Source organism: Oncorhynchus tshawytscha, linkage group LG22, assembly GCF_018296145.1.
Source record: "Oncorhynchus tshawytscha isolate Ot180627B linkage group LG22, Otsh_v2.0, whole genome shotgun sequence".
Lineage (NCBI taxonomy): Eukaryota > Metazoa > Chordata > Actinopteri > Salmoniformes > Salmonidae > Oncorhynchus > Oncorhynchus tshawytscha.
In genome coordinates this window covers 33,063,771-33,088,535 of record NC_056450.1, presented here as the reverse complement: position 1 = coordinate 33,088,535, position 24,765 = coordinate 33,063,771, and the positions used below count along the sequence as shown (strand labels likewise).

General features: G+C 45.7%; 2 protein-coding genes across 2 annotated transcripts; one reads left to right on the top strand and one right to left on the bottom strand.

Moving 5' to 3' along the window:
* The first annotated feature begins 155 nt into the window (after positions 1-155).
* On the top strand, positions 156-24,765 carry LOC112221329 (transmembrane prolyl 4-hydroxylase). Its single transcript, XM_042304097.1, has 9 exons — positions 156-953; positions 3,081-3,162; positions 12,692-12,888; positions 12,992-13,082; positions 20,937-21,102; positions 22,389-22,574; positions 22,747-22,837; positions 23,053-23,176; positions 23,279-24,765. Exons 1-9 carry the CDS (start codon positions 561-563, stop codon positions 23,491-23,493), a joined length of 1,545 nt encoding a protein of 514 aa, XP_042160031.1. The 5' UTR covers positions 156-560; the 3' UTR covers positions 23,494-24,765.
* LOC112222305 (secreted frizzled-related protein 5-like) lies at positions 3,358-5,382 on the bottom strand. Its single transcript, XM_024385075.2, has 3 exons — positions 4,606-5,382; positions 4,212-4,301; positions 3,358-4,029 (listed from the first exon to the last, which is right to left on the bottom strand). The coding sequence occupies exons 1-3, from the start codon at positions 4,919-4,921 to the stop codon at positions 3,710-3,712; spliced, it is 726 nt and encodes a 241-aa protein (XP_024240843.1). The 5' UTR covers positions 4,922-5,382; the 3' UTR covers positions 3,358-3,709.

Below are 24,765 nucleotides of genomic sequence, written 5' to 3'. Positions count from 1 at the left end.
TCAGTCCCACGTTGCATTTCAGTATCGCCATTCCCTTTATTCTACTGCCATCGTCTGGAAACAGAGGCTCACTGCTTCGGAATTTGGAATGTTTTGTTCTGGTCGTCCGCTAGAGGGCGATAGTGTTTTGATAGGTTCCGAAAACAGAGCTAGCGGTCCACTCTTCTCCCTGCTCTCGTTTATGTAGTTGATGTTGTCAGGGGTACAGTCAACAGTAAATCCATCTACATTAAATATGGATTATCCCATTGCAAGTTCAGTCCTTTCGGATATTTAACACGGTCATAGATAGTGTTGCCTTTTATTGTATCCAAAGGAAAACAACCTGTCGTCGTGTCTGAAGAAGGCAGGCTCACTCGCTTAGCTAACCTACTGTACTTGCATGCTAGCTAAGCCAACGTTATTTGGGTGAAATGAATGTTAGTAGCTAGCTACATAGTTAGCCATCTTTGCATGTATGATGCTGTTGTCAGCTATCGTTAGCTAACGCTAGCACACAGTGGCAGAACAGCCAGCATATGTACATCTCCACGAATATCCTGCCAGACATTTAGCTAGTCATGGATTATAGCAATCGACATATCCATTCAGAAATGGATGATGAATCTCAGGAAAGTATGGATGCGTGTGGCGACTCATCACCGTATGTGCCCCCACACCTCCCTCCAATGCCCGGCCGAGAGCGGCTTCAGATTCAGAAGAGCAGTGTCTGCTCCCGGGCTTACTTCGTGGTGGTCATGGTCTTCTTCCACGTTTACATCATAAACATCATTGGGCTGTTGTTCTACGTACACTACAATAACAGTCCGGCTGATATTGTCAGCGCCGACGGGGACACATCGGCATCTAGCAGCGGGGTTGACAGCCGCCTGTCCCCGTCAGACCCACCTCAGCAAGACCCTGACCTGGATGTCCGTCAGAGCTTCAGTCTACCACGCATCGAGGGGATACGGGTGAGGAGATAACGACACCCCTAATATGATTACTATCATAAAACGAGCGGTGTGCATCCTGTTGTAGTGGCCACCGGAAGACAAAAATAATATGTCAACCAAATTCGATCGCAGTTTTCAAACTTTGCGAACTGGCAAGAACCAGGAAGAGTCGAGGCCAACATATATAACTAGATCATCTCTGCTAGGATAACTCCTCCAACAGGCATGGATTGGTGGGAGGTGTCGACGGTGGAAAGTAAACATCTGCATTTTCACTCATTCGAACAAAATTGCACTTTTAATGTTTTGACGGTCCACTAGTTCTGATAACTAGTACTAAGTAGTAGTGGTGGCACGTCAAAATAGATGAGTGCAACGTCCTTAAAATGAGGGAAAGGCTCAACGGCAGATAGTTAGTTGTGGTTGTTGGCCAAACGGCATAGCTTGTACAATATTCAATATGCATTGGTTTATTTATCTAGCTAACGTTAGGTTACCTTTGCTTCTACTATCCAGTTGGAAACTCAAATCAGTCTATTAGCAAGCTAGCTAGCTTTGTTAGATAGTTAGTAGCCTTATTCCTCTTTTAATGTGCAATACATTAGACTACAAACATAGTTGCTTGTAGCAAATCTATTGTTTTCAAGAGTTAACAAACTAACCTCGATTTAAAGTTTGTTATGGCAAACCATCTATGAATGACCAAGTCTTGTCAAAGTCTGTTTGTAAATGGGGGTGAAGGCAGAAGCTGGGCTATATTTCTGAAAGAAACTGCTGTGCTTGGTAGTAGCAGCACGTTGCATCTCACATAGTGGCCTCTGCTGTCCCGAAGTCTTATCGGCCCGAACTCAAGAGGGTTTGTGACGAGGCCCACACGCTATACTGCCAGAGGGTTTGTGACGAGGCCCACACGCTATACTGCCAGAGGGTTTGTGACGAGGCCCACACGCTATACTGCCAGAGGGTTTGTGACGAGGCCCACACGCTATACTGCCAGAGGGTTTGTGACGAGGCCCACACGCTATACTGCCAGAGGGTTTGTGACGAGGCCCACACGCTATACTGCCAGAGGGTTTGTGACGAGGCCCACACGCTATACTGCCAGAGGGTTTGTGACGAGGCCCACACGCTATACTGCTGCCAGAGGGTTTGCGACGAGGCCCACACGGTATACTGCCAGAGGGTTTGCGACGAGGCCCACACGGTATACTGCCAGAGGGTTGGCAACGAGGCGCACACAGTATACTGCCAGAGGGTTTGCGACGAGGCCCACACGGTATACTGCCAGAGGGTTGGCAACGAGGCCCACACGGTATACTGCCAGAGGGTTTGCGACGAGGCCCACACGCTATACTGCCAGAGGATTTGTGACGAGGCCCACACGCTATACTGCCAGAGGGTTTGCGACGAGGCCCACACGCTATACTGCCAGAGGGTTTGCGACGAGGCCCACACGGTATACTGCCAGAGGGTTTGCGACGAGGCCCACACGCTATACTGCCAGAGGGTTTGCAACGAGGCCCACACGCTATACTGCCAGAGGGTTTGCGACGAGGCCCACGCGGTATACTGCCAGAGGGTTTGCGACGAGGCCCACACGCTATACTGCCAGAGGGTTTGCGACGAGGCCCACACGGTATACTGCCAGAGGGTTTGCGACGAGGCCCACACGGTATACTGCCAGAGGGTTTGGCAACGAGGCGCACACAGTATACTGCCAGAGGGTTTGCGACAGGCCCACGCGGTATACTGCCAGAGGGTTTGCGACGAGGCCCACACGGTATACTGCCAGAGGGTTTGTGACGAGGCCCACACGGTATACTGCCAGAGGGTTTGCGACGAGGCCCACGCGGTATACTGCCAGAGGGTTTGCGACGAGGCCCACACGGTATACTTGCTTCTACACCTGCATTGTTTGGGGTTTTAGGCTGGGTTTCTGTACAGCACTTTGAGATATCAGCTGATGTACGAAGGGCTATATAAATAAATTTGATTTGATTTTGATTTGATTTATACTGCCAGGGGGTTTGCGACGAGGCCCACACGGTATACTGCCAGAGGGTTTGCGAAGACCACACCATCCTAACAAACACTTCATTTTGATCATGCCCAAGGCTTTCCCATATTAATGTAATGTTTCCTCAGGTGGGTCATGTCCAGAGGGTTTCACTCAAGCCTGACAGTATCCAGGAAATGAAGACTCTCAGCCTCAAGCCTCTGCTCTTTGGTAAGAATAGCACCTTTTACCCTTTAGGGCAGGCTTTGTCCTCACACATACAGTTTAGGATATATATCTGTTATTCAAATGCTTTGAGAATAATATGATTGATGACACTTTTAGACAACCCCCATCTTTCAAGACCCTTGAAAACTGACAACCCAAACTGCATCAATACCATCATGAATGAATGAATGCAAGCTCAACACTTTGAAAACACTAATTTAATTCCAGTCAACCTCTTACAAATATAGATCAGTGATATTTACTTATAATTTATAGATATGTACATTTGCAGGAAACACAGAAGGTATTGTCCTTTGTGGCGTCCTCTCCTGAGCTCAGAATGGTGCTCTCTGAAACATCCAGCTATCCAAGGATGTGATTCAAATCCAGGAAGTCTATCATAGAAATGTACCCTCCCTCAAACAACCTCCTCTCTCTCTGCTGATGTCATATGGTGTTTTAATCACATCCCTGACTCTGTACACCTAGGCCTATAGCTCTGCTCAGATCCATTTCAGACCTCAAGTTTAGCTCCTAGCCAGAGCCCCTGCTAGCCTCTACATCGGTGCTGTTTCCACTTGCGGACAGCAGCCATCAGGTTCCTGGCGTGTTTGTTCCAGGCAAAGGCCTTGTTGACCACCAGCCATTCCCCCTGCACCGTGCCCGTCACCAGGAAGGTCCCGCCTTGGGGCTGACGCCGCGTCATGTTCCGTACACAGCTGGCGTCTCTCTCCAGCCACAGCTGCAGGCGGGAGCGGATCTGTCCTCCCAGGAGAGGCCCGTGCTTCAGAACCTGCAGACGAGAGGCCAGGGAGAACTGGGCCAAACTCACCTGACTGGATTTTAGCTGCGTGAGACGCAATTTCACCACTGGGGACACAGAGTGCAGCAGAGAGACGGAGAATTGCATTAAGATGGGTAGGTAGGGTACATCTCAATGTTTGATCTGGATATTGTCAATAGGGAGGACAGAGAAACATTGGAATACATCATCTGAACCAATCTCTGTAAAATAGTCATATAATAAAGGAACAGAGTGTAGGTCTGCTTACCAAAGTCACTCCTACAGAAAGTTTCCAGCACGTCCTTGGCAGACGAGGCCTCCTCCAGTTCACAGTCTCGACAGCTAGCCTGGGGCACTGCTGAAACAATCATCACAGAAACGTCCAGTCAGAGTTCTTAGTCTGACATGGACAGTAGGCTGCCCTGGGGCGGCAGGGTAGCCTAATGGTTAGAGCGTTGGACTAGTAACCAGAGGGTTGCAAGTTCAAATCCCTGAGCTGAAAAGGTACAAATGTGTCGTTCTGCCCCTGAACAGGCAGTTAACCCACTGTTCCTAGGCCGTCATTGAAAATAAGAATTTGTTCTTAACTGACTTGCCTAGTTAAATAAAGGTTAAATATTAAAAAAATTAAACAGCATCTTATTTCATAGTGTGTGTCTCACCTCTACGCCCTCCTGTGCTGGTGTTGGTGACAGAGGAGATACACATGAGGTGGTTGGCAGGAAACTGGTCACAACGAAGGATATCTGGCCAGGGGTAACCATAGCAACCCATGATGGGCGCGCAGCTGTCCCGCACTGACTCACACAGACTCTGACACGGAGAGACGAACCTGCCCAGGAGAGAGGGGTTGACAAAATAGATGCAAGAACAAAGAACCAGGAGGAGAAGAAAAGAGTTGGTTGCTAGTGAATGGATCCAAATCAATAAAGGAGACGTTGTGGAGGGAGAGAGAGATGAGATAACGTTTAGAAACATTTGTTTCTCCTTTTTAAACGCTCTTTATAAAACGTCACAACCTGTGGGGGACTGAGACCAGAAATCAGCCCTGGCATTTCTAACTCACCAGCCCATTTTTTCCCGTAGCCCTTTGCACTCATACCGGGTTGAAAATGGCTGATTTGGGCACTGATAAACACCTACATTTAAATGTAGTGGCTGTACATGACATCAGGCTCCACCTCTTTTAACCTTTATTTAACCTGGCAAGTCAGAACAAATTCTTAACTTCAATGAAGGCCTAGGAACAGTGGGTTAACTGCCTTGTTCAGGCGCAGAACAACACATTTTTACCTTGGGGATTTGAACTTGAAACCTTTCAGTTACAAGTCCAACATTCTAACCACTAGACTACCTGCCGCGTCACAGTGCTGTGTGGGTCTTATACTGACAGACATTCTGAACTTGAGCACCATCCCTCCTGGTAACTGGGAAACTTTTTTATTTTCTGAATGAGGGAAATGCTCTACATTTAAGAGGACTATATGTGTTTTGAAAGATGATGTTGAGAATTATAAAAAATGACACTTTGATGTTTATTTAACTAGGCAGGTCAGTTAAGAACAAATTCTTATTGAATGATACCCTAGCCAAATCCAGATTACGCTGGGCCAATTGTGCACTGCCCTATGGGACTCCCAATCACAGCCGGATGTGATACAGCCTGGATTTGAACCAGGAACTGGAGCCTGTTAGTCTACTGTTAATGTGGTCATACCCTGGGCTGTTCTGAACAGAATGAGCCTGTTAGTCTACTGTCAATGTGGGCATACCCTGGGCTGTTCTGAACAGAATGAGCCTGTTAGGGATCTGAACAGAATGAGCCTCACTGTCATGTGGTCATACCCTGGGCTGTTCTGAACAGAATGAGCCTGTTACTACCTGGGTCATGTTCTGAACAGAATGAGCCTGTTAGTCTACTGTCAATGTGGTCATACCCTGGGTTGTTCTGAACAGAATGAGCCTGTTAGTCTACTGTCAGTGTGGTCATACCATGGGCTGTTCTGAACAGAATGAGCCTGTTAGTCTACTGTCAACAGAATGAGCCTGTTAGTCTACTGTCATACCATGGGCTGTTCTGAACAGAATGAGCCTGTTAGTCTACTGTCAATGTGGTCATACCCTGTTAGTCTACTGTCAGTGTGGTCATACCATGGGCTGTTCTGAACCTGTTAGTCTACTGTCAATGAATGAGCCTGTTAGTCTACTGTCAATGTGGTCATACCATGGGCTGTTCTGAACAGAATGAGCCTGTTAGTCTACTGTCAATGTGGTCATACCCTGGGCTGTTCTGAACAGAATGAGCCTGTTAGTCTACTGTCAGTGTGGTCATACCATGGGCTGTTCTGAACAGAATGAGCCTGTTAGTCTACTGTCAATGTGGTCATACCCTGGGCTGTTCTGAACAGAATGAGCCTGTTAGTCTACTGTGAAGAAAACACCTGAATGCACTCATGCCTCCTTTCTATGTGCACCAATGTTATCTGTTTCCCTGAATTGCCTTGTGAAAGCTTAACACTTTAAGATCATATTTTATAACTTAGCTAGTTATGTTGGTAATAGAACAAGCTTTCAAATGATGCCCAGCTGACCCAGATTGCGATTTATAATGGACCGTTTTTGGATTGTGTAAACAACAACAGTAATTGTGATGGTGGGGATGCAGGGTTGTGTTGCATATAAAACAACTACAAGTGTGCTTGTTCTCGTTCCTCAACTGCACAACTAGGAGAGCCCAAAGTACCTTAGAGTTGAAGACTTGTCTTTGAGTCATAATAGTGCATGGTGTGGCCACTTAGAGACAACAGTTAGTTCTCTCACTCAAACCCTTGTCATGTTTCTGTCTTATGTTCCACCTACCTCACATTGTCCAGGAATATTCTTATCGTGTTACTGAATATATCCAGAGTGTTTTCAGATTTCGTTATCAACAAATGCAGCGAAAAGTAGAGTAAAAGTATCATGCACATATAATCAGTCTTGTGTCAGGTGAACTGTTGTGTCCTCAGCTGTAATCTAATACATTACCCATAATCTCCAAACTGTTCCCTTTCAATTGCTACCATGGTTATGCTTTTCAGATTTCTTCTGTCAGAAACATTTCAATTTAGCCCTGTCTATATAGGTCAATTCCCACAACTGTAAAGGGTTAAGGGCCCCATTACTAGCCAGATAATGATAATTTTGCACCAAAAAAAAACAAGTTAGACTGGGTGAAAAATGGACCAGCCCATCTGGCATTTTCCCAAAATGCCAGATGGCCAGTCAGCCACTGAGCACAACTCATACAAGATGAGGGGCCTTTCATGGCCTGAAGGTTGTGTGAAACCAGGGCCTTTTCTGTGAGGCAAGCCCAGATTAGCATAGCTCCCAGCACCACTGCTTTGCCCCCCACTCTGGAGCTGTGATTCAGCCCAGAGGAACAGAGAGACATGAAGACAGACACATCTAGGTTTCCTCTCAATGTCTGCTTTGTTTTGAAGAGCTTTCCAAAAGATATCATGCTCACTCAGTAGATAAGTGCTTTGTAATATAATCATGATAAAGATCTGGAACCGCCCAGGCCAAAATAATGTAAATGTCACTGTATGCTAAATGACATCAAAGTTCTACCAGTTATCTAGTCTACACTACACCTTCTCTCAAAGAGACACCCCGTCTTTCTCCATCTTTACCAATGACTTGTCTATTTAGTGTACACACATCTCTACACTCTGTTCTCTACAAAGAAATACCTTTGTATTTTCCTACAACACTTTTTCTAATTTCTAAAGACAAGCTAGTAGTTCCAACCTCCCAGCGTCTCTCCCCTCCTTACCTGTCCAGACAGATGGGTGTGAACAGCGAGCAGAGGAAGATGCGGGCATCGGGGTGGCACTCCCGGGCGAGCAGGGGCAGCCAGCTGGCACTCTGCTGGACGGCCTCGCCTGGCGACTCGTGCCCCAGCAGGTTGGGCATCCTCATGGTGGCGTAGCCGATGTTCTGGCAGAGGGCCATGCCCACCGGGATGGGCACACAGCGGGAGGAGCTCCGGGGCTCCCACTGCCCTTCACTGCTGACGGACAGGATGGTGGCACCAGCTCGATCTTCAGCCACGGTCTCATCTGCAGTCTCCAACCCAGCCCTAACTCTAGAGCCAGCTCTAACCCTAGTCCTGGTAACTGTACTAGCCTCTGGTCCACTCCCAGCTCCAGCCTCCAGCCTGACACTCCAGCCAGGCCCAGCTGGAAGCAGGAGGAGCAGGAGCACAAGGAGCGCAGGAGCACGAGGAGAGGTGGTGCAAGGATGAGGTGCAGGAACGGGCATCATCCCGGGAGGAGGAAAGGAAATCCACACAGGAGAGAGTGTCTGGGTGTTTGTGGTGATGGTCTGTATGACAGGGAGGGGATTGGTGTATTTATACTGGGCAGGCGGTGACACGTCACCTCTGTAGGCTTGTCTCTGCATTTGAATAGGAGAGTAGTGGGGGAAGGGATGGGAGTGGGCTAGCAGGGGGTTAGCGATGGGGGGAGGGCGTGGGGTACAAGGGAGTGGGACAGTGCTTGAGATGGGATTAGATATGAAACCCACTCACTTTAATTTGCTCCAATGTGTTTGGAGTGAGTGAATGAGTGAGTGTTCTGTAGTAATGACTGAGTTAAGGATATCAAGGATTGTGTGTGAATGTACAGATAACTGCCAAAATAAAGGAAACATCAACATAAAGTGTCTTAATAGGGTGCTGGGACACCACCAGCCAAAACAACTAGAATGCACCTTGACATAGACTCTAAGTGTCTGGAACTCTATTGGATATATGTGATACCGTTCTTCCACCAGAAATCCCATCATTTGGTGTTTTGTTGATGGTGGAAAACACTGTCTCAGGCACTGCTCTAGAATCTACCACAAGTGTTCAATTAGGTTGAGATCTGGTGACTGAGATAGCCATGGTATATGGTTTACATTGTTTTCATGCTCATCTAACCATTCAGTGACCACTTGTGCCCTGTGGATGGGGACATTGTCATCCTATGGGGGCGTAGCCAAAATAATGGCCTGCCCAGCATTTGGTCTGCTCAGATGTTAATTGATTAATTAACTCAGGAACCACACCTGTGTGTAGAAACACCTGCTTTCAATACACTTTGTATCCCTCATTTACTCAAGTGTTTCCATTATTTTGGCAGTTACCTGTATGCGTGTGTGTGTTCAGGAAGTTATGCTCTCTTGGTGTGTGTGTGTTGTCCTGACTTAGCCTGACTTGCCATTCCGCCCCCACAGCTTGAGATGAGGAAAAGAGTCCCCTCATGTCACGAACACCTCCTCTCCCCTCTCTTCGGTTGAATGATTCAGTTGTGCAACTGACTAGGTATCCCCTTTCCCTTCCTTTCTCTCTCTATTCAAAGGCAAATGAACCTTTTCTCTTGCTCTCTTTCTGCACTCCTGTCCCCAAGAAGCCCTCCAGTCTGAACTCCCTCTTCAAAGGATCCCCTCCACTTCCCCTTATCTCCCGATCTGACCCCGAGCCTCCTCTCCATCCCATCTCCCATCCCTCTAACCAACGAGTGATTTTTACAGACGAATCAGGAATGCCTGATTTCATGACCTTTTTATGAGGATTACTTGGTACTATTTCTGACATCCGTGTCTGTTGTGTGCTGATTACATCTAAGGGAATGTAATAAACCTATTATTTAGTGTGTGTGAGCGCCCCAGCGTGTGTGTGTGAGGTGTGTGAGCGCCCCAGCGTGTGTGTGTGAGCATGCATGTGGGAGAGAGAGGTGGTAGGGTTCTCCCACTGTGAGGCTGTGACCTGATTCCTGTCCAGACAAGCAGGTCACTTCCTCCACAGAGGGACAGGGACAGAAAGAGAGAGGCAGAACGGGGGAGGGAGAGGGGCCAGACCCAGTCCCCTTCATTCATATCACCCATCTAGCTTAATGATGCATGACTGGACAATAGGGATTAGCTATCAGCCCCCCCTTTCTCCCCCCTATCTCATCAGCCACAGTACAGTACGGGGTCTGCTGTGGGGAACAAGGTCTATACTGTACAGGCAGGCGTCCATCCGGAAGCCTTTCATTAGGAGAGGAAGGGATGGATGGATAGAGGGGGTGATGGGAAGGCAGGGGTGCAGCTAAGGGGTTACCAGGGGGTCCTGGGCACTCTCATATCAGGAAGCCTTAGACTAACACACAGGTCCAGCCCACTGCTTTTAGGTCACCTCTGACGGTCCATGTGTAAATCATGGTTTCATATACACACAGGGTGAGTGTGTTGTGTGGTCTTCTTGCTCTCCCACACACTCTCTATGCATGTGAATGGGTCTGAATGAGAATGATGATACCAACCTCACACAGACATACCGGTACTCCTCCATACTAACTACTATATATGGGTGACCACCAGTCCGGCTCTTACCCAGGGGAACCACAATACAGCTTCTTTCTCAGTCACCCCCCTGTGGGAGACATTCAATGCCGTGGCTCATTAGCACTGTCAATGGGTCGGGCCATACCACAAATAGCTCCCTGTGGGGGTGATGGGGGGCCAGGGAGTTCTCATTATCCCCATATCCACAATCACTAAAGTGTCCCTGTGTACACACACCTGCTCAAACACCACACAGAGAAAGCTATAGCAAACACAACCCAGACAGATGTTGTTTTAGAAAAGTTATTTTTTAACAAGTTGTAAAATAATTACTGCTTTTTCAGTGCAGTATCCAATCTCTTTGCAGTGCGAAAGGCCTGGGTCGTTTTCTACTGTAACTCTGTAAAGATAAGAACTTGTTTGTCTTCTAAAATGTAAAGTACTGTATACTGGTAGCCCAAGTCTTAATCATCTCTACTCCTCAGCGATCATCATTCTGGTTTTCTGACATCAGCCAATCAGGAATACTAGGCTATTTGTTACATAAATGTAAACCAGTAACATAATCAGTCTTCCATCCGTGTCATGATTGGTTCTACTAGGTAGAACAGTCATGTGTGAGTCATCATCAACAGGGCAACATAAGAGAGGAGTCTGTAGTCATTGATCATGCTGGTCTGATCTCCCAAGGCACTCAGGCCCTTTTGATAAGGAAATCCTTGATCATGGACCTGGGCTCACCTGAAGGCTGCTTGTTGTCTGTTGTTATGCTAACATGGACACCACCACTGACTCCAGTATCATTATGTGGAGTCTGGATGGGTGGCATTTGCACATACACTATCTAACTACATTTAGGCTGTCTGATGTCCTAGGCAAGCAAGTGAATGGCTACACAGATAGGACTGGTTTCAGTCCTTAGGTAGCTAGTTTACCTAACCAAACCATCAGTCCTAGGTAGCTAGTTTAGCTAACCAAACCATCAGTCCTAGGTAGCTAGTTTAGCTAACCAAACCATCAGTCCTAGGTAGCTAGTTTAGCTAACCAAACCATCAGTCCTAGGTAGCTAGTTTAGCTAACCAAAACCATCAGTCCTAGGTAGCTAGTTTAGCTAACCAAACCATCAGTCCTAGGTAGCTAGTTTAGCTAACCAAACCATCAGTCCTAGGTAGCTAGTTTACCTAACCAAACCATCAGTCCTAGGTAGCTAGTTTATCCCCCTCCGGCGCCGACAGAGATGGCCGCCTCGCTCGCGTTCCTAGGAAACTATGCAAACCATCAGCCTAGGTACCAAAAACCATCAGTCCTAGGTAGCTAGTTTACCTAACCAAACCATCATGGCCGACAGAAACAAACATCTCTCTGGTAAGATAGCCTTATGGCCAAACATGGTGTGATGAAACAGGAACTCAAATCCTTCTGTTCACCTGATTTAGAATTCCTCACAATCAGGTAGCTAGTTTACCTAACCAAACCATCAGTCCAAGTAGCTAGTTTACCTAACCAAACCATCAGTCCTAGGTAGCTAGTTTACCTAACCAAACCATCAGTCCTAGGTAGCTAGTTTACCTAACCAAACCATCAGTCCTAGGTAGCTAGTTTACCTAACCAAACCATCAGTCCTAGGTAGCTAGTTTACCTAACCAAACCATCAGTCCTAGGTAGCTAGTTTACCTAACCAAACCATCAGTCCTAGTTTGCCATTATTAAAATCAAATTCAACAATGCCAATAATGTTTTCAATTCGACTTCTTTCAAAAGCAGCTCAAACATAGAACATGTAAGAATGAACTATAGCCATTGAATTCTACCGTGCAAATATACCATGCGTTATAGGGAAATAATGCACAATCTAACAGTCCTTAGCCGTGGTATATTGGCCATATACCCCACCCCCTCGGGCCTTATTGCTTAATTATACCATGGCAATGTTGAATCGTTTCCATGGTATAATTAAGCAATAAGGCCCGAGGGGGTGTGGTATATGGCCAATATACCACGGCTAAGGACTGTTCTTATGCACGATACAACGCAATGTGCCTGGACACAACCCTTAGCCGTGGTATATTGGCCATATATCACAAACCCCGAGGTGGCTTACTGCTATAGACTGTTTATAGACTGTTTACCAACTTAAGTAGAGCAGTAAAAATAAATGTTTTGTCATACCCGTGGTATACGGTCTGATATACCACGGCTGTCAGCCAATCAGCATTCAGGGCTCGAACCACCCAGTTTATAATGACTAATAATGGCCAATAGGAGCACGCCCTGTCTGAACATTAGTGTGGGAAACCCTGGTCACCCTGGCCCATACATTACACTTCTACCCAGAGCATGACGTTGTACAGGTAATCAATGACGTATGGGTCCCCCTCTCTCTGTTCCTGTTAGAGATTCCTGGCTTCCTGTCTGAGGAGGAGTGCGGTGTGGTGGTGCAGCTGGCCCAGCTGAAGGGTCTGATGGAGAGCCAGGCCACAGTGCCACCAGAAGACCAGGAGGAGGAACTGCAGCCACTGCTCTCCCTCAGCCCCGAGGAGACCTTCAGCCTGCTAGACCTGGACCAAGACGGACTACTGCAGAGACAGGAAGTGAGAGAGAGCGGGATTAGGGAGGGAGAGGTGGGTGGGTGAGAGGGAGGGATAGAGAGCGGCTGGCAGCTCATTAGTTTGTGGTTGTGTGTTTCTGTCCCAGATCTTGAGCCACTCTCGTTCACGGGACGGGACCTGGCTGAGCCCAGAGAACTTACGACAGATACTCACCGGCCAGGAGGCCAGCCCAGCAGGTACTTTGTAGTGTGTGTGTATCTCGCTCTCCGTAGCCAATGTGAGGTAAGACCTTTAAATAGGTTTACTTTCGCAAGGCAGACCGAATACCAGGACGTGTATTCAGAACATGCACTGACCAGCTGGCAAGCGTCTTCACTGACATTTTCAACCTTTCCCTGACCCAGTCTGTAATACCAACTTGATTCAAGCAGACCATCATAGTCCTTGTGCCCAAGAAGAAGTGATGCAGTCAGTCTCTCCTCAACTCTTAGCCAAGAGAGACTGGCAGCATAGTATTTATATCAGCCCTCTGATTACAATGAAGTGCAAGACATGCCGCTCTGTTCCGGGCCAGCTGCAGTTTAACTAGGTCTTTTTTTAGCAGCACTTGACCACACGGCCTGACAATAATCAAGATCAGACTAAATTAGGGCCTGCAGGACTTGCTTTGTGGAGTGTGGTGTCAAAAAAGCAGAACATCTCATGACAGTTTACATTCTAAGGTAACACCAAGTAATTTAGTCTCCTCAACTTGTTCAACAGCCACACCATTCGCGACCAGATTCAGCTGAGGTCTAGAGCTTAGGGGATGATTTGTACCAAATACAATGCTCTTAGTTTTAGAGATGTTCAGGACCAGTTTATTATTGCCAACTCATTCCAAAACTGACTGCAACTCCTTGTTAAGGGTTTCAGTGACTTCATTAGCTGTGGTTGCTGACACGTATATGGTTGAATCATCAGGATACATGGACACACAGGCTTTGTTTTAATGGCAGTTGCATGTCATTGCTAAAAATAGAAAAGAGGGCCTACAGAACTGCCCTGCGGTACACCACACCCTACAGGTTTGACATTAGAGAATCTTCCATTAAAGAAAACCCTCAGTTGTATTAGGTAAATGGCTCTGAATCCACAATATGGCAAAGGTTTAAAAGCTATAAAACATACACGACCGTTCAAAAGTTTGCGGTCACTAAGTAAGCTAAAATAAATGTCCATTAAAATAACATCAAATTGATCAGAAATACAGTACAGTGTAGACATTGTTGTTGTTGGAAATGACTATTGTTGCTGGAAATGGCTGATTTTTAATGGAATATCTACATAGGTGTACAGAGGCCCATTACCAGCAACCATCACTCCTGTGCTCCAATGGCACGTTGTGTTTATAATTTTAAAAGGCTAATTGATCATTATAAAACCCTTTTGCAATTATGTTAGCACACCTAAAAACTGTTGTTCTGATTGAAAAAGCAATAAAACTGTCCTTCTTTAGACTAGTTGAGTATCTGGAGCATCAAGATTTGTGGGTTCGATTACAGGCTCAAAATGGCCAGAAACAAAGTACTTTCTTATGAGCCTCATCAGTCTATTCTTGTTCTGATAAATTAAGGCTATTCCATGTGAGAAAATGCCAAGAAACTGAAGGACTGGTACCGTGCTGTATACTAATCCCTTCACAGAACAGAGCAAACTGGCCCTAACCAGAATAGAAAGAGTGGGAGGCCCCGGTGCACAACTGAGCAAGAGGACAAGTACATTAGTGTCTAGTTTGAGAAACAGACACCAACACAAGTTCTCAACTGGCAGCTTCATTAAATAGCACCCGCAAAACACCAGTCTCAACGTCAACAGTGGAGGCAACTCTGGGATCCTGGCCTTATAGGCAGAGTTGCAAAGCCATATCTCAGACTGGCCAATAAAAAGAAAAGATTAAGATGGGCAAAAAAACAGACACTGGACAGAGGAACTCCATATTCATAGCACGCAATGATTACATCAAGCTTGTGACTCTACAAACTTGTTAGAAAATAAATGGTTTTCTAATGATCCAATTAGCCTTTCAAAATTATAAACTTGGATTAGCTAACACAACGTGCCATTGGAACACCGGAGTGATGGTTGCTGATAATAGGTCTCTGTACGCCTATGTAGATATTCCATTAAAACTCTGCCGTTTCCAGCTACAATAGTCATTTACAACATTAACAATGTCTACACTGTATTTCTGATCAATTTGATATTATTTTAATGGACAAAAAACAATTTCTTTCAAAAACAAGAGACATTTCTAAGTGTCCAGAAACGTTTGAATGGTAGTGTATGCAGTTGGGAGAACAAGTATTTGATACACTGACGATTTTGCAGGTTTTCCTACTTACAAAGCATGTAGAGGTCTGTAATTTTTATCATAGGTACACTTCAACTGTGAGAGACAGAATCTAAAACAAAAATCCAGAAAATCACATTGTATGATTTTTAAGTAATTAATTTGCATTTTATTGCATGACACAACTATTTGACTACCTACCAACCAGTAAGAATTCCGGCTCTCACAGACCTGTTAGTTTTTCTTTAAGAAGCCTTCCTGTTCTCCACTCAGTACCTGTATTAACTGCACCTGTTTGAACTCGTTACCTGTATAAAAGACACCTGTCCACACACTCAATCAAACAGACTCCAACCTCTCCACAATGGCCAAGACCAGAGAGCTGTGTAAGGACAACAGGGATAAAATTGTAGACCTGCACAAGGCTGGGATGGGCTACAGGATGATAGGCAAGCAGCTTGGTGAGAAGGCAACAACTGTTGGAGCAATTATTAGAAAATGAAAGAAGTTCAAGATGACGGTCAATCATCCTCGGTCTGGGCCTCCATGCAAGATCTCACCTCGTGGGGCATCAATGATCATGAAGAAGGTGAGGGATGAGCCCAGAACTACACGGCAGGACCTGGTCAATGACCTGAAGAGAGCTGGGACCATAGTCTCAAAGAAAACCATTAGTAACACACTACGCCGTCATGGATTAAAATCCTGCAGCGCACTCAAGGTCCCCCTGCTCAAGCCAGCGCATGTCCAGGCCCATCTGAAGTTTGCCAATGACCATCTGGATGATCCAGAGGAGGAATAGGAGAAGGTCATGTGGTCTGATGAGACAAAAGTAGAGCTTTTTGGTCTAAACTCCACTCGCCGTGTTTGGAGGAAGAAGAAGGATGAGTACAACCCCAAGAACACCATCCCAAGTGTGAAGCATGGAGGTGGAAACATCATTCTTTGGGGATGCTTTTCTAAAAAGGGGACAGGACGTCTGCACCATATTGAGGGGAGGACGGACAACCTCCTTCCCTCAGTAAGAGCATTGAAGATGGGTCGTGGCTGGGTCTTCCAGCATGACAACGACCCAAAACACACAGCCAGGGAAACTAAGGAGTGGCTCCGTAAGAAGCATCTCAAGGTCGTAGAGTGGCCTAGCCAGTCTCCAGACCTGAACCCAATAGAAAATCTTTGGAGGGAGCGGAAAGTCCCGAAACCTGAAGGATCTGGAGAAGGTCTGTATGGAGGAGTGGGCCAAAATCCCTGCTGCAGTGTGTGCAAACCTGGTCAAGAACTACAGGAAACGTATGATCTCTGAAATTGCAAACAAAGGTTTCTGTTCCAAATATTAAGTTCTGCTTTTCTGATGTATAAAATACTTAAATGCAAATGAATTACTTAAAAATCATACAATGTGATTTTCTGTATTTTTGTTTTAGATTCCGTCACTCACAGTTGAAGTGTACCTATGATAAAAAATGACAGACCTCTATATGCTTTATAAGTAAAATGCCATCTATTTTGTGAAGTGCACCAGTCCCTCCTGCAGCAAAGCACCCCCACAACATGATGCTGCCACACCCGTGCTTCACGGTTGGGACAGGGTTCTTTTAGCTTGCAAGCCTCACCCTTCTAAAGCCATGACATCATTTTCTGGAATTTTCCAAGCTGTTTAAAGGCACAGACCACTTAGTGTATGTAAACTTCTGACCCACTGGAATTGTGATACAGTGAATTATAAGTGAAATAATCTGTAAACATTTGTTGGAAAAATGTCCTAACCGACTTGCCAAAACTATAGTTTGTTAACAAGAAATTTGTGGAGTGGGTGAAAAACGAGTTTTAATGACTCCAACCTAAGTGTTTGTACAATTCCGACTTCAACTGTACATACATACATACAAATAAAAGTATGCGGACACCCCTTCAAATGAGTTGGACACTGCATTGTTGGAAAAGGACCCGTAAGTAAGTATTTCACTGTAAGTCTACACCTGGTTTGTGTATGTCTTTCCCAAAGCCGATGTACCAGGCTTTCCCTGCCAGTATTATTCAGGGGTGAGTGTTTGTGCGTGCCAAGGGTGTGTGTGACCTGATGCCATTGTGCCAGGCGCCGTTTGCGTTTCCCAGTCCGGATGTGTCCCATCATCTCATTAAAATCTGTGGCCTACCAACCTCCTTCCTTAACATTCCCCCGGATCCCTTGTACTCCTCCTCCCCACACTTATTCGCTCCATCCTCCCCTCCTGCACCCCAGAGCTATTGTTTAGTCTGGGGCGCTGCTTCATAGGGGGACGAGGGGAAAGGGGGCCCGGAGGTTCACTCATTCGAGAGTAATAGAGAGCAAGAGAGTTACAGGGAGGGAGTGGAAAAGCAAAAGAGAGGAGCTGCAACAGCATACAGGGCTACAGATACAGAGAATGGCTGGGATGAGAAGGACCAGAGAATAGGAGGGAGGAGAATAGGAGAGAGGAGAATAGGAGGGAGGAGAATAGGAGAGAGGAGAATAGGAAAGATGAGAATAGGAGAGAGGAGAATAGGAAAGAGGAGAATAGGAAAGAGGAGAGGAGAATAGGAGAGAGGAGAATAGGAAAGAGGGAGGGAGAGAATAGAGAGAGGAGAGAGAGAGGAGAATAGGAGGGAGAGAATAGGAGAGAGGAGAATAGGAGAGAGGAAAGAGGAGAATAGGAAAGAGGAGAATAGGAAAGAGGAGAATAGGAAAGAGGAGAATAGGAGAGAGGAGAATAGGAGAGAGGAGAATAGGAGAGAGGAGAAAAGGAAAGAGGAGAATAGGAGAAAGGAGAATAGGAGAAAGGAGAGAGGAGAATAGGAAAGAGGAGAATAGGAGAGAAGAGAATAGGAGAGAGGAGAATAGGAGAGAGGAGAATAGGAGAGAGGAGAATAGGAGAGAGGAGAATAGGAGAGAGGAGAATAGGAGAGAGGAGAATAGGAGAGAGGAGAATAGGAGAGAGGAGAATAGGAGAGAGGAGAATAGGAGAGAGGAGAATAGGAGAGGAGAATAGAGAGAGGAGAATAGGAGAGAGGAGAATAGGAGAGAGGAGAAAAGGAAAGAGGAGAATAGGAGAAAGGAGAATAGGAGAAAGGAGAGAGGAGAATAGGAAAGAGGAGAATAGGAGAGAGGAGAGAATAGGAGAGAGGAGAATAGGAGAGAGGAGAATAGGAGAGAGGAGAATAGGAGGAGAATAGGAGAGAGGAGAATAGGAAAGAGGAGAATAGAAAGAGAGAATAGGAGAGAGGAGAATAGGAGAGAGGAGAATAGGAAAGAGGAGAATAGGAGAGAGGAGAATAGGAGAGAGGAGAATAGGAGAGAGGAGAAAAGGAAAGATGAGAATAGGAGAAAGGAGAATAGGAGAAAGGAGAGAGGAGAATAGGAGAGAGGAGAATAGGAGAGAGGAGAATAGGAGAGAGGAGAATAGGAGAGAGGAGAATAGGAGAGAGGAGAATAGGAAAGAGGAGAATAGGAAAGAGGAGAATAGGAGAGAGGAGAATAGGAGAGAGGAGAATAGGAGAGAGGAGAATAGGAGAGAGGAGAATAGAAGAGGAGAATAGGAAAGAGGAGAATAGGAGAGAGGAGAATAGGAGAGAGGAGAATAGGAGAGAGGAGAATAGGAGAGAGGAGAATAGGAGAGAGGAGAAATAGGAGAGAGAGAGGAGAATAGGAGAGAGGAGAATAGGAGAGAGGAGAATAGGAGGAGAATAGGAAAGAGGAGAATAGGAAAGAGGAGAATAGGAGAAGAGGAGAATAGGAGAGAGGAGAATAGGAGAGAGGAGAATAGGAAAGAGGAGAATAGGAGAGAGGAGAATAGGAGAGAGGAGAATAGGAGAGAGGAGAATAGGAGAGAGGAGAATAGGAGAGAGGAGAATAGGAGAGAGGAGAATAGGAGAGAGGAGAATAGGAAAGAGGAGAATAGGAGAAGAATAGGAGAGAGGAGAATAGGAGAGAGGAGAATAGGAGAGAGGAGAATAGGGAATAGGAGAGAGGAGAATAGGAGAGAGGAGAATAGGAAAGAGGAGAATAGGAGAGAAGAATAGGAGAGAGGAGAATAGGAGAGAGGAGAATAGGAGAGAGGAGAATAGGAGAGAGGAAAGAGGAAATAGGAGAGAGGAGAATAGGAGAGAGGAGAATAGGAGAGAGGAAAGAGGAGAATAGGAAAGAGGAGAATAGGAAAGAGGAGAATAGGAAAGAGGAGAATAGGAGAGAGGAGAATAGGAGAGATAGGAAAGAGAGAATAGGAAAGAGGAGAATAGAGGAGAATAGGAGGGAGGAGAATAGGAGAGAGGAGAATAGGAGAGAGGAGAATAGGAGATAGAATAGGAAGAGGAGAATAGGAGAATAGGAGGGAAGGAGAATAGGAGAGAGGAGAATAGGAGAGAGGAGAATAGGAGAGAGGAGAGAGGAGGAAAGAGGAGAATAGGAGAGAGAGAATAGGAGAGAGGAGAATAGGAGAAGAGGAGAGAGGAGAATAGGAGAGAGGAGAATAGGAGAGAGAGAGGGAAATAGGAGAGAGGGAGAATAGGAGAGAGGAGAATAGGAGATAGGAGAGAGGAGAAATAGGAGAGAGGAGAATAGGAGGAGAGGAGAATAGGAGGGAGGAGAATAGGAGAATAGGAGAAGGAGGAGGAGGAGAATAGGAGAGGAGAATAGGAGAATAGGAGAGAGGAGAGATAGGAGAATAGAGAGAATAGGAGAGAGGAGAATAGGAGAGAGGAGAATAGGAGGAAGAGAGAGAATAGGAGAGAGGAGAATAGGAAAGAGGAGAATAGGAGAGAGGAGAATAGGAAAGAGGAGAATAGGAAAGAGGAGAATAGGAGAGAGGAGAATAGGAAAGAGGAGAATAGGAGAGAGGAGAATAGGAAAGAGGAGAATAGGAGAGAGGAGAGAGGAGAATAGGAAAGAGGAGAATAGGAGAGAGGAGAATAGGAGAGAGGAGAATGTGCTGAGAGTAACAGTATACAGTAGTACACCCCTACAGGGAGAGAGAGGGAGAGAGAGTGATTAGGAAGATGTGCTGAGAGTAGAATAGCAAAGAGGAGAATAGTAGAGAGGAGAATAGGAGGAGAGAGTGATTAGGAAGATGTGCTGAAGAGTAAATAGTAGAGAGTAGTACACCCCTACAGGGAGGAGAATAGTGATTAGGAAGATGTGCTGAGAGTAACAGTATACAGTAGTAGAATAGGAGAGAGGAGAATAGTGATTAGGAAGATGTTAGCTGATGTGCTGAGTAACAGTATACAGTAGTACACCCCTACAGGGAGAGAGTGATTAGGAAGATGTGCTGAGAGTAACAGTATACAGTAGTACACCCCTACAGGGAGAGAGTGATTAGGAAGATGTGCTGAGAGTAACAGTATACAGTAGTACACCCCTACAGGGAGAGAGTGATTAGGAAGATGTGCTGAGAGTAACAGTATACAGTAGTACACCCCTACAGGGAGAGAGTGATTAGGAAGATGTGCTGAGAGTAACAGTATACAGTAGTACACCCCTACAGTGAGAGAGTGATTAGGAAGATGTGAACATACATCTTAATAGGAGAGTGAGAGAAACATTTTTTGCAGCAGAGAGGGGGGTGTTTGTGTGAGGGCATGTCCCAGCATCCCTTGCAGCAGAGAGGGGGTGTTTGTGTGAGGGCATGTCCCAGCATCCCTTGCAGCAGAGAGGGGGTGTTTGTGTGAGGGCATGTCCCAGCATCCCTTGCAGCAGAGAGGGGGTGTTTGTGTGAGGGGGGCTAACCGTGTGTTGTCCCTGCAGGTGTGTTAACTCTAGAGGAGTTCAGGCATGTGTGTGACGGCATGTCCCAGCATCCCTTGCAGCAGCGAGGCGGAACAAGGCGGGGCCAACGGAAAAGGAAGAGCCGACACACCTGGCTGTATCAGGGACCAGGATCGCACCACATACTACACGCACTGAGGAACAGGTAACCCTCACTCAGTTGTCATACTAACTCAGTTGTAACTCTCACTCAGTTGTAACTCTCACTCAGTTGTAACTCTCACTCAGTTGTAACTCTCACTCAGTTGTCATACTAACTCAGTTGTAACTCTCACTCAGTTGTCATACTAACTCAGTTGTCATACTAACTCAGTTGTAACTCTCACTCAGTTGTAACTCTCACTCAGTTGTAACTCTCACTCAGTTGTCATACTAACTCAGTTGTAACTCTCACTCAGTTGTCATACTAACTCAGTTGTCATACTAACTCAGTTGTAACTCTCACTCAGTTGTAACTCTCACTCAGTTGTCATACTAACTCAGTTGTAACTCTCACTCAGTTGTCATACTAACTCAGTTGTCATACTAACTCAGTTGTAACTCTCACTCAGTTGTCATACTAACTCAGTTGTAACTCTCACTCAGTTGTCATACTAACTCAGTTGTAACTCTCACTCAGTTGTCATACTAACTCAGTTGTCATACTAACTCAGTTGTAACTCACTCAGTTGTCATACTAACTCAGTTGTAACTCTCACTCAGTTGTAACTCTCACTCAGTTGTCATACTAACTCAGTTGTCATACTAACTCAGTTGTAACTCTCACTCAGTTGTAACTCTCACTCAGTTGTCATACTAACTCAGTTGTCATACTAACTCAGTTGTAACTCTCACTCAGTTGTCATACTAACTCAGTTGTCATACTAACTCAGTTGTCATACTAACTCAGTTGTCATACTAACTCAGTTGTAACTCTCACTCAGTTGTAATTCTCACTCAGTTGTCATACTAACTCAGTTGTAACTCTCACTCAGTTGTAACTCTCATTCAGTTGTCATACTAACTCAGTTGTCATACCAACTCAGTTGTAACTCTCACTCAGTTGTCATACTAACTCAGTTGTAACATAGTTGTAACTCTCACTCAGTTGTCATACTCAGTTGTCATACTAACTCAGTTGTAACTCTCACTCAGTTGTCATACTAAGTCAGTTGTCATACTAACTCAGTTGTCATACTAACTCATTTGTCATACTAACTCAGTTGTCATACTAACTCAGTTGTAACTCACTCAGTTGTCATACTAACTCAGTTGTAACTCTCACTCAGTTGTAACTCACTCAGTTGTCATACTCACTCAGTTGTCATACTAACTCAGTTTTCATAGTAACTCAGTTGTAACACGCACTCTGTTGTCATAGTAACTCCGTTGTCATAGTAACTCAGTTGTCATACTGTTTTTATGGCTTTATTCCGGCCTCTCCTTCTTTAGGGTGACCCATCTAGCGCGTCTGCCCTCCCCTTTGGTTGAGCTGAGCGAGCCGCTGCAGGTGATTCGCTACGAGCAGGGAGGCTTCAGCCACGCCCACCACGACAGTAGCCCCTCTCATCCAGAGACCACCTGCTCACACACACGCCTGGCCGGAAACACTTCGGCACACACTGAGATCTCCTGCAGGTCTGTCTCTTTCTATATGTGTGTGTCTGTGTATCCATATGCTTCCTCTAATTTTCATAGGTTGTCATCTTTTTATGGTGTCCATCTGTTTGCACAAATGTGCACTTTGATCCTCCCATATTCCAGTCAGAATAGTCCCCTTAATATACGGATGTTCCCTCCTTCTCCCCAGGTACATCACTGTGTTCCTCTACCTGAACTCTGTGGAGGGAGGCGGAGAGACCACTTTCCCTGTGGCAGACAATCGCACCTATGAGGAGGAGGTGTGTGACCATACTATAAGCATTGTCCGTACTAAGAGTTTTTGCTTTCATGTTGAATGATGAGAAGGCTACTGATTTCCTGAATTGTGCTGCTATTGCAAACATAATGCTGAACAATGACAAGGAATCTGAGTGAGAAGCACTTGTCATGCTTCATATCGGGAGCATAGAGGAGCTGCATGTTTGTTGTGTTTGCATGTGTGTGTCCCCTCCAGGCATTAGTGCAGGGTGGTGTGGATCTGACAGACACACAGCAGAGCTGTAACAGAGGAAACCTCAGGGTGAAACCAACAGCTGGGACTGCTCTCCTCTGGTACAACCATCTCTCTGATGGCAATGGTACGTTCCAGCACACACACTGCTCCATTCTCTGTGACTTGTTTTCTCCGGTAACACTGTGCGCCACTAGTCAAACTCCCCATCCCCCCCCCTGTCCCGCAGGTTGGATGGGTGAGGTGGATGAATACTCCCTCCATGGGGACTGCCCTGTGACCCGAGGGGTGAAGTGGGTAGCCAACAGCTGGGTGAACGTGGACCCGGACCACCAGCGCCAAGCCCGCTACCAGAGACTGGTGACCCACAGACAGGAGGGCGAGCCGGGCAGAGAGGAGCGGGAACCCCCCCTCCCTCACAGCAACCACCACCAGGACCTGTAGTACTGTAGCTAGGGCTACTGGGAACACACTGTGGGGAGATGCACACGTTCCTTTAAGCACACGGGCAAATCACAATTGCCGCTTAGTCATGTTGTGAAAATTTGACTTAAATGGCAGTTAGGATTTGCCCCTCAGAATATCTGAAAAGACAAAGTACCTGTGTAATTAATTGAATTCAAAACCCAGTTCTAATTACACATGCAGACATTTTAGTTGCATTTGTCTGTTTTTCAGTCAGTTATGGTTCTGAGGGATCCATTCTTGTTTTAAATGTAGTATTCACAGCAAATTGAGCCAAATTAGAATATAATCAGATGACCCATCTATCCATGTCTTCCTGACAGGCAGATTTGATGTGGGATTGTATCTGTATAGTTCTGTCTGTTTCTTTCATGAGTGATGTGATGTTCTGAAACTATTTGTCAACAGAGTTGGGATGATGGGGGTGCTAGTGGGCTCGAGGAAGCCCAATAACCAGCCAGGCCCCTGGACCTCAAGCATTAGATATTTACGTTGGCCAAGCCCAATGTCTTTAGGGAACCAAGAGTCCATGTGTAACCAGTGTGTCTGTGCTGCTAACAGCCTCACTTCCTCCACTGTCCCTTTCCTCTTCCTGGGCGTGAACCAGTGGTCCACTGATTCCAAACCCGCCTGCTTGACGTACAAACCACAGAAAAGGATTGAATTTAATGGCCCCATTTCAAGCTGTGGATGATTTTATCCAGTACAATTTGAATCCTGTTTCTATGTTACAGTTCCTGTCTGGTGGTTGTGTTAGGATGATGAAGAACCACTCTCATTCTCAAACGAGCTGTCCTTTCATACAACTCCTTGTTAAAGATGGAACCCGCATTAGGGGAAACAGCGCCACTGTCCGTCCCCAGCACCTTTTGTTATTGTTTTAGTTTGGACAGAACGGAGGTGAGGTGCGTTGAGCAGTGTGGTTATAGAAACTAAAACCTGCAGCACATATCCTGCTGTTTTATCGCACCTGTAATGATGTTTGAGAGGGAGAAAAACGGTGAGATTTACAGTAACTTCTTTGTTGTTATTTTTCAAAGTCTTCTTGATTCAGGTAAATGTGTTTATTTATTTGTTTATTTCTATATTTATTTGTTGTATTTGATTATTTATTATCTTAATAAGGTGATTGATGAATGTATCATTATTACTTGACTGGTTGATGTTGCATTGAGTCTATTACAGTTGTTGTTCACTGTATACATACAATAAGTCATGGAAAACAATACAATTTGTATCTTTTTTTCTGTA

Coding starts and splice junctions, on each gene's coding strand:
- LOC112221329 (XM_042304097.1), top strand. CDS start 561: ATGGATTATAGCAATCGACATATCCATTCAGAAATGGATGATGAATCT. Junction 22,575..22,746: donor CACACTGAGATCTCCTGCAG/GTCTGTCTCTTT, acceptor CCTTCTCCCCAG/GTACATCACTGTGTTCCTCT. Junction 23,177..23,278: donor CCATCTCTCTGATGGCAATG/GTACGTTCCAGC, acceptor CCTGTCCCGCAG/GTTGGATGGGTGAGGTGGAT.
- LOC112222305 (XM_024385075.2), bottom strand. CDS start 4,921: ATGTTTCTAAACGTTATCTCATCTCTCTCTCCCTCCACAACGTCTCCT. Junction 4,302..4,605: donor CAGCACAGGAGGGCGTAGAG/GTGAGACACACA, acceptor TGATTGTTTCAG/CAGTGCCCCAGGCTAGCTGT. Junction 4,030..4,211: donor TTTCTGTAGGAGTGACTTTG/GTAAGCAGACCT, acceptor CTGTGTCCCCAG/TGGTGAAATTGCGTCTCACG.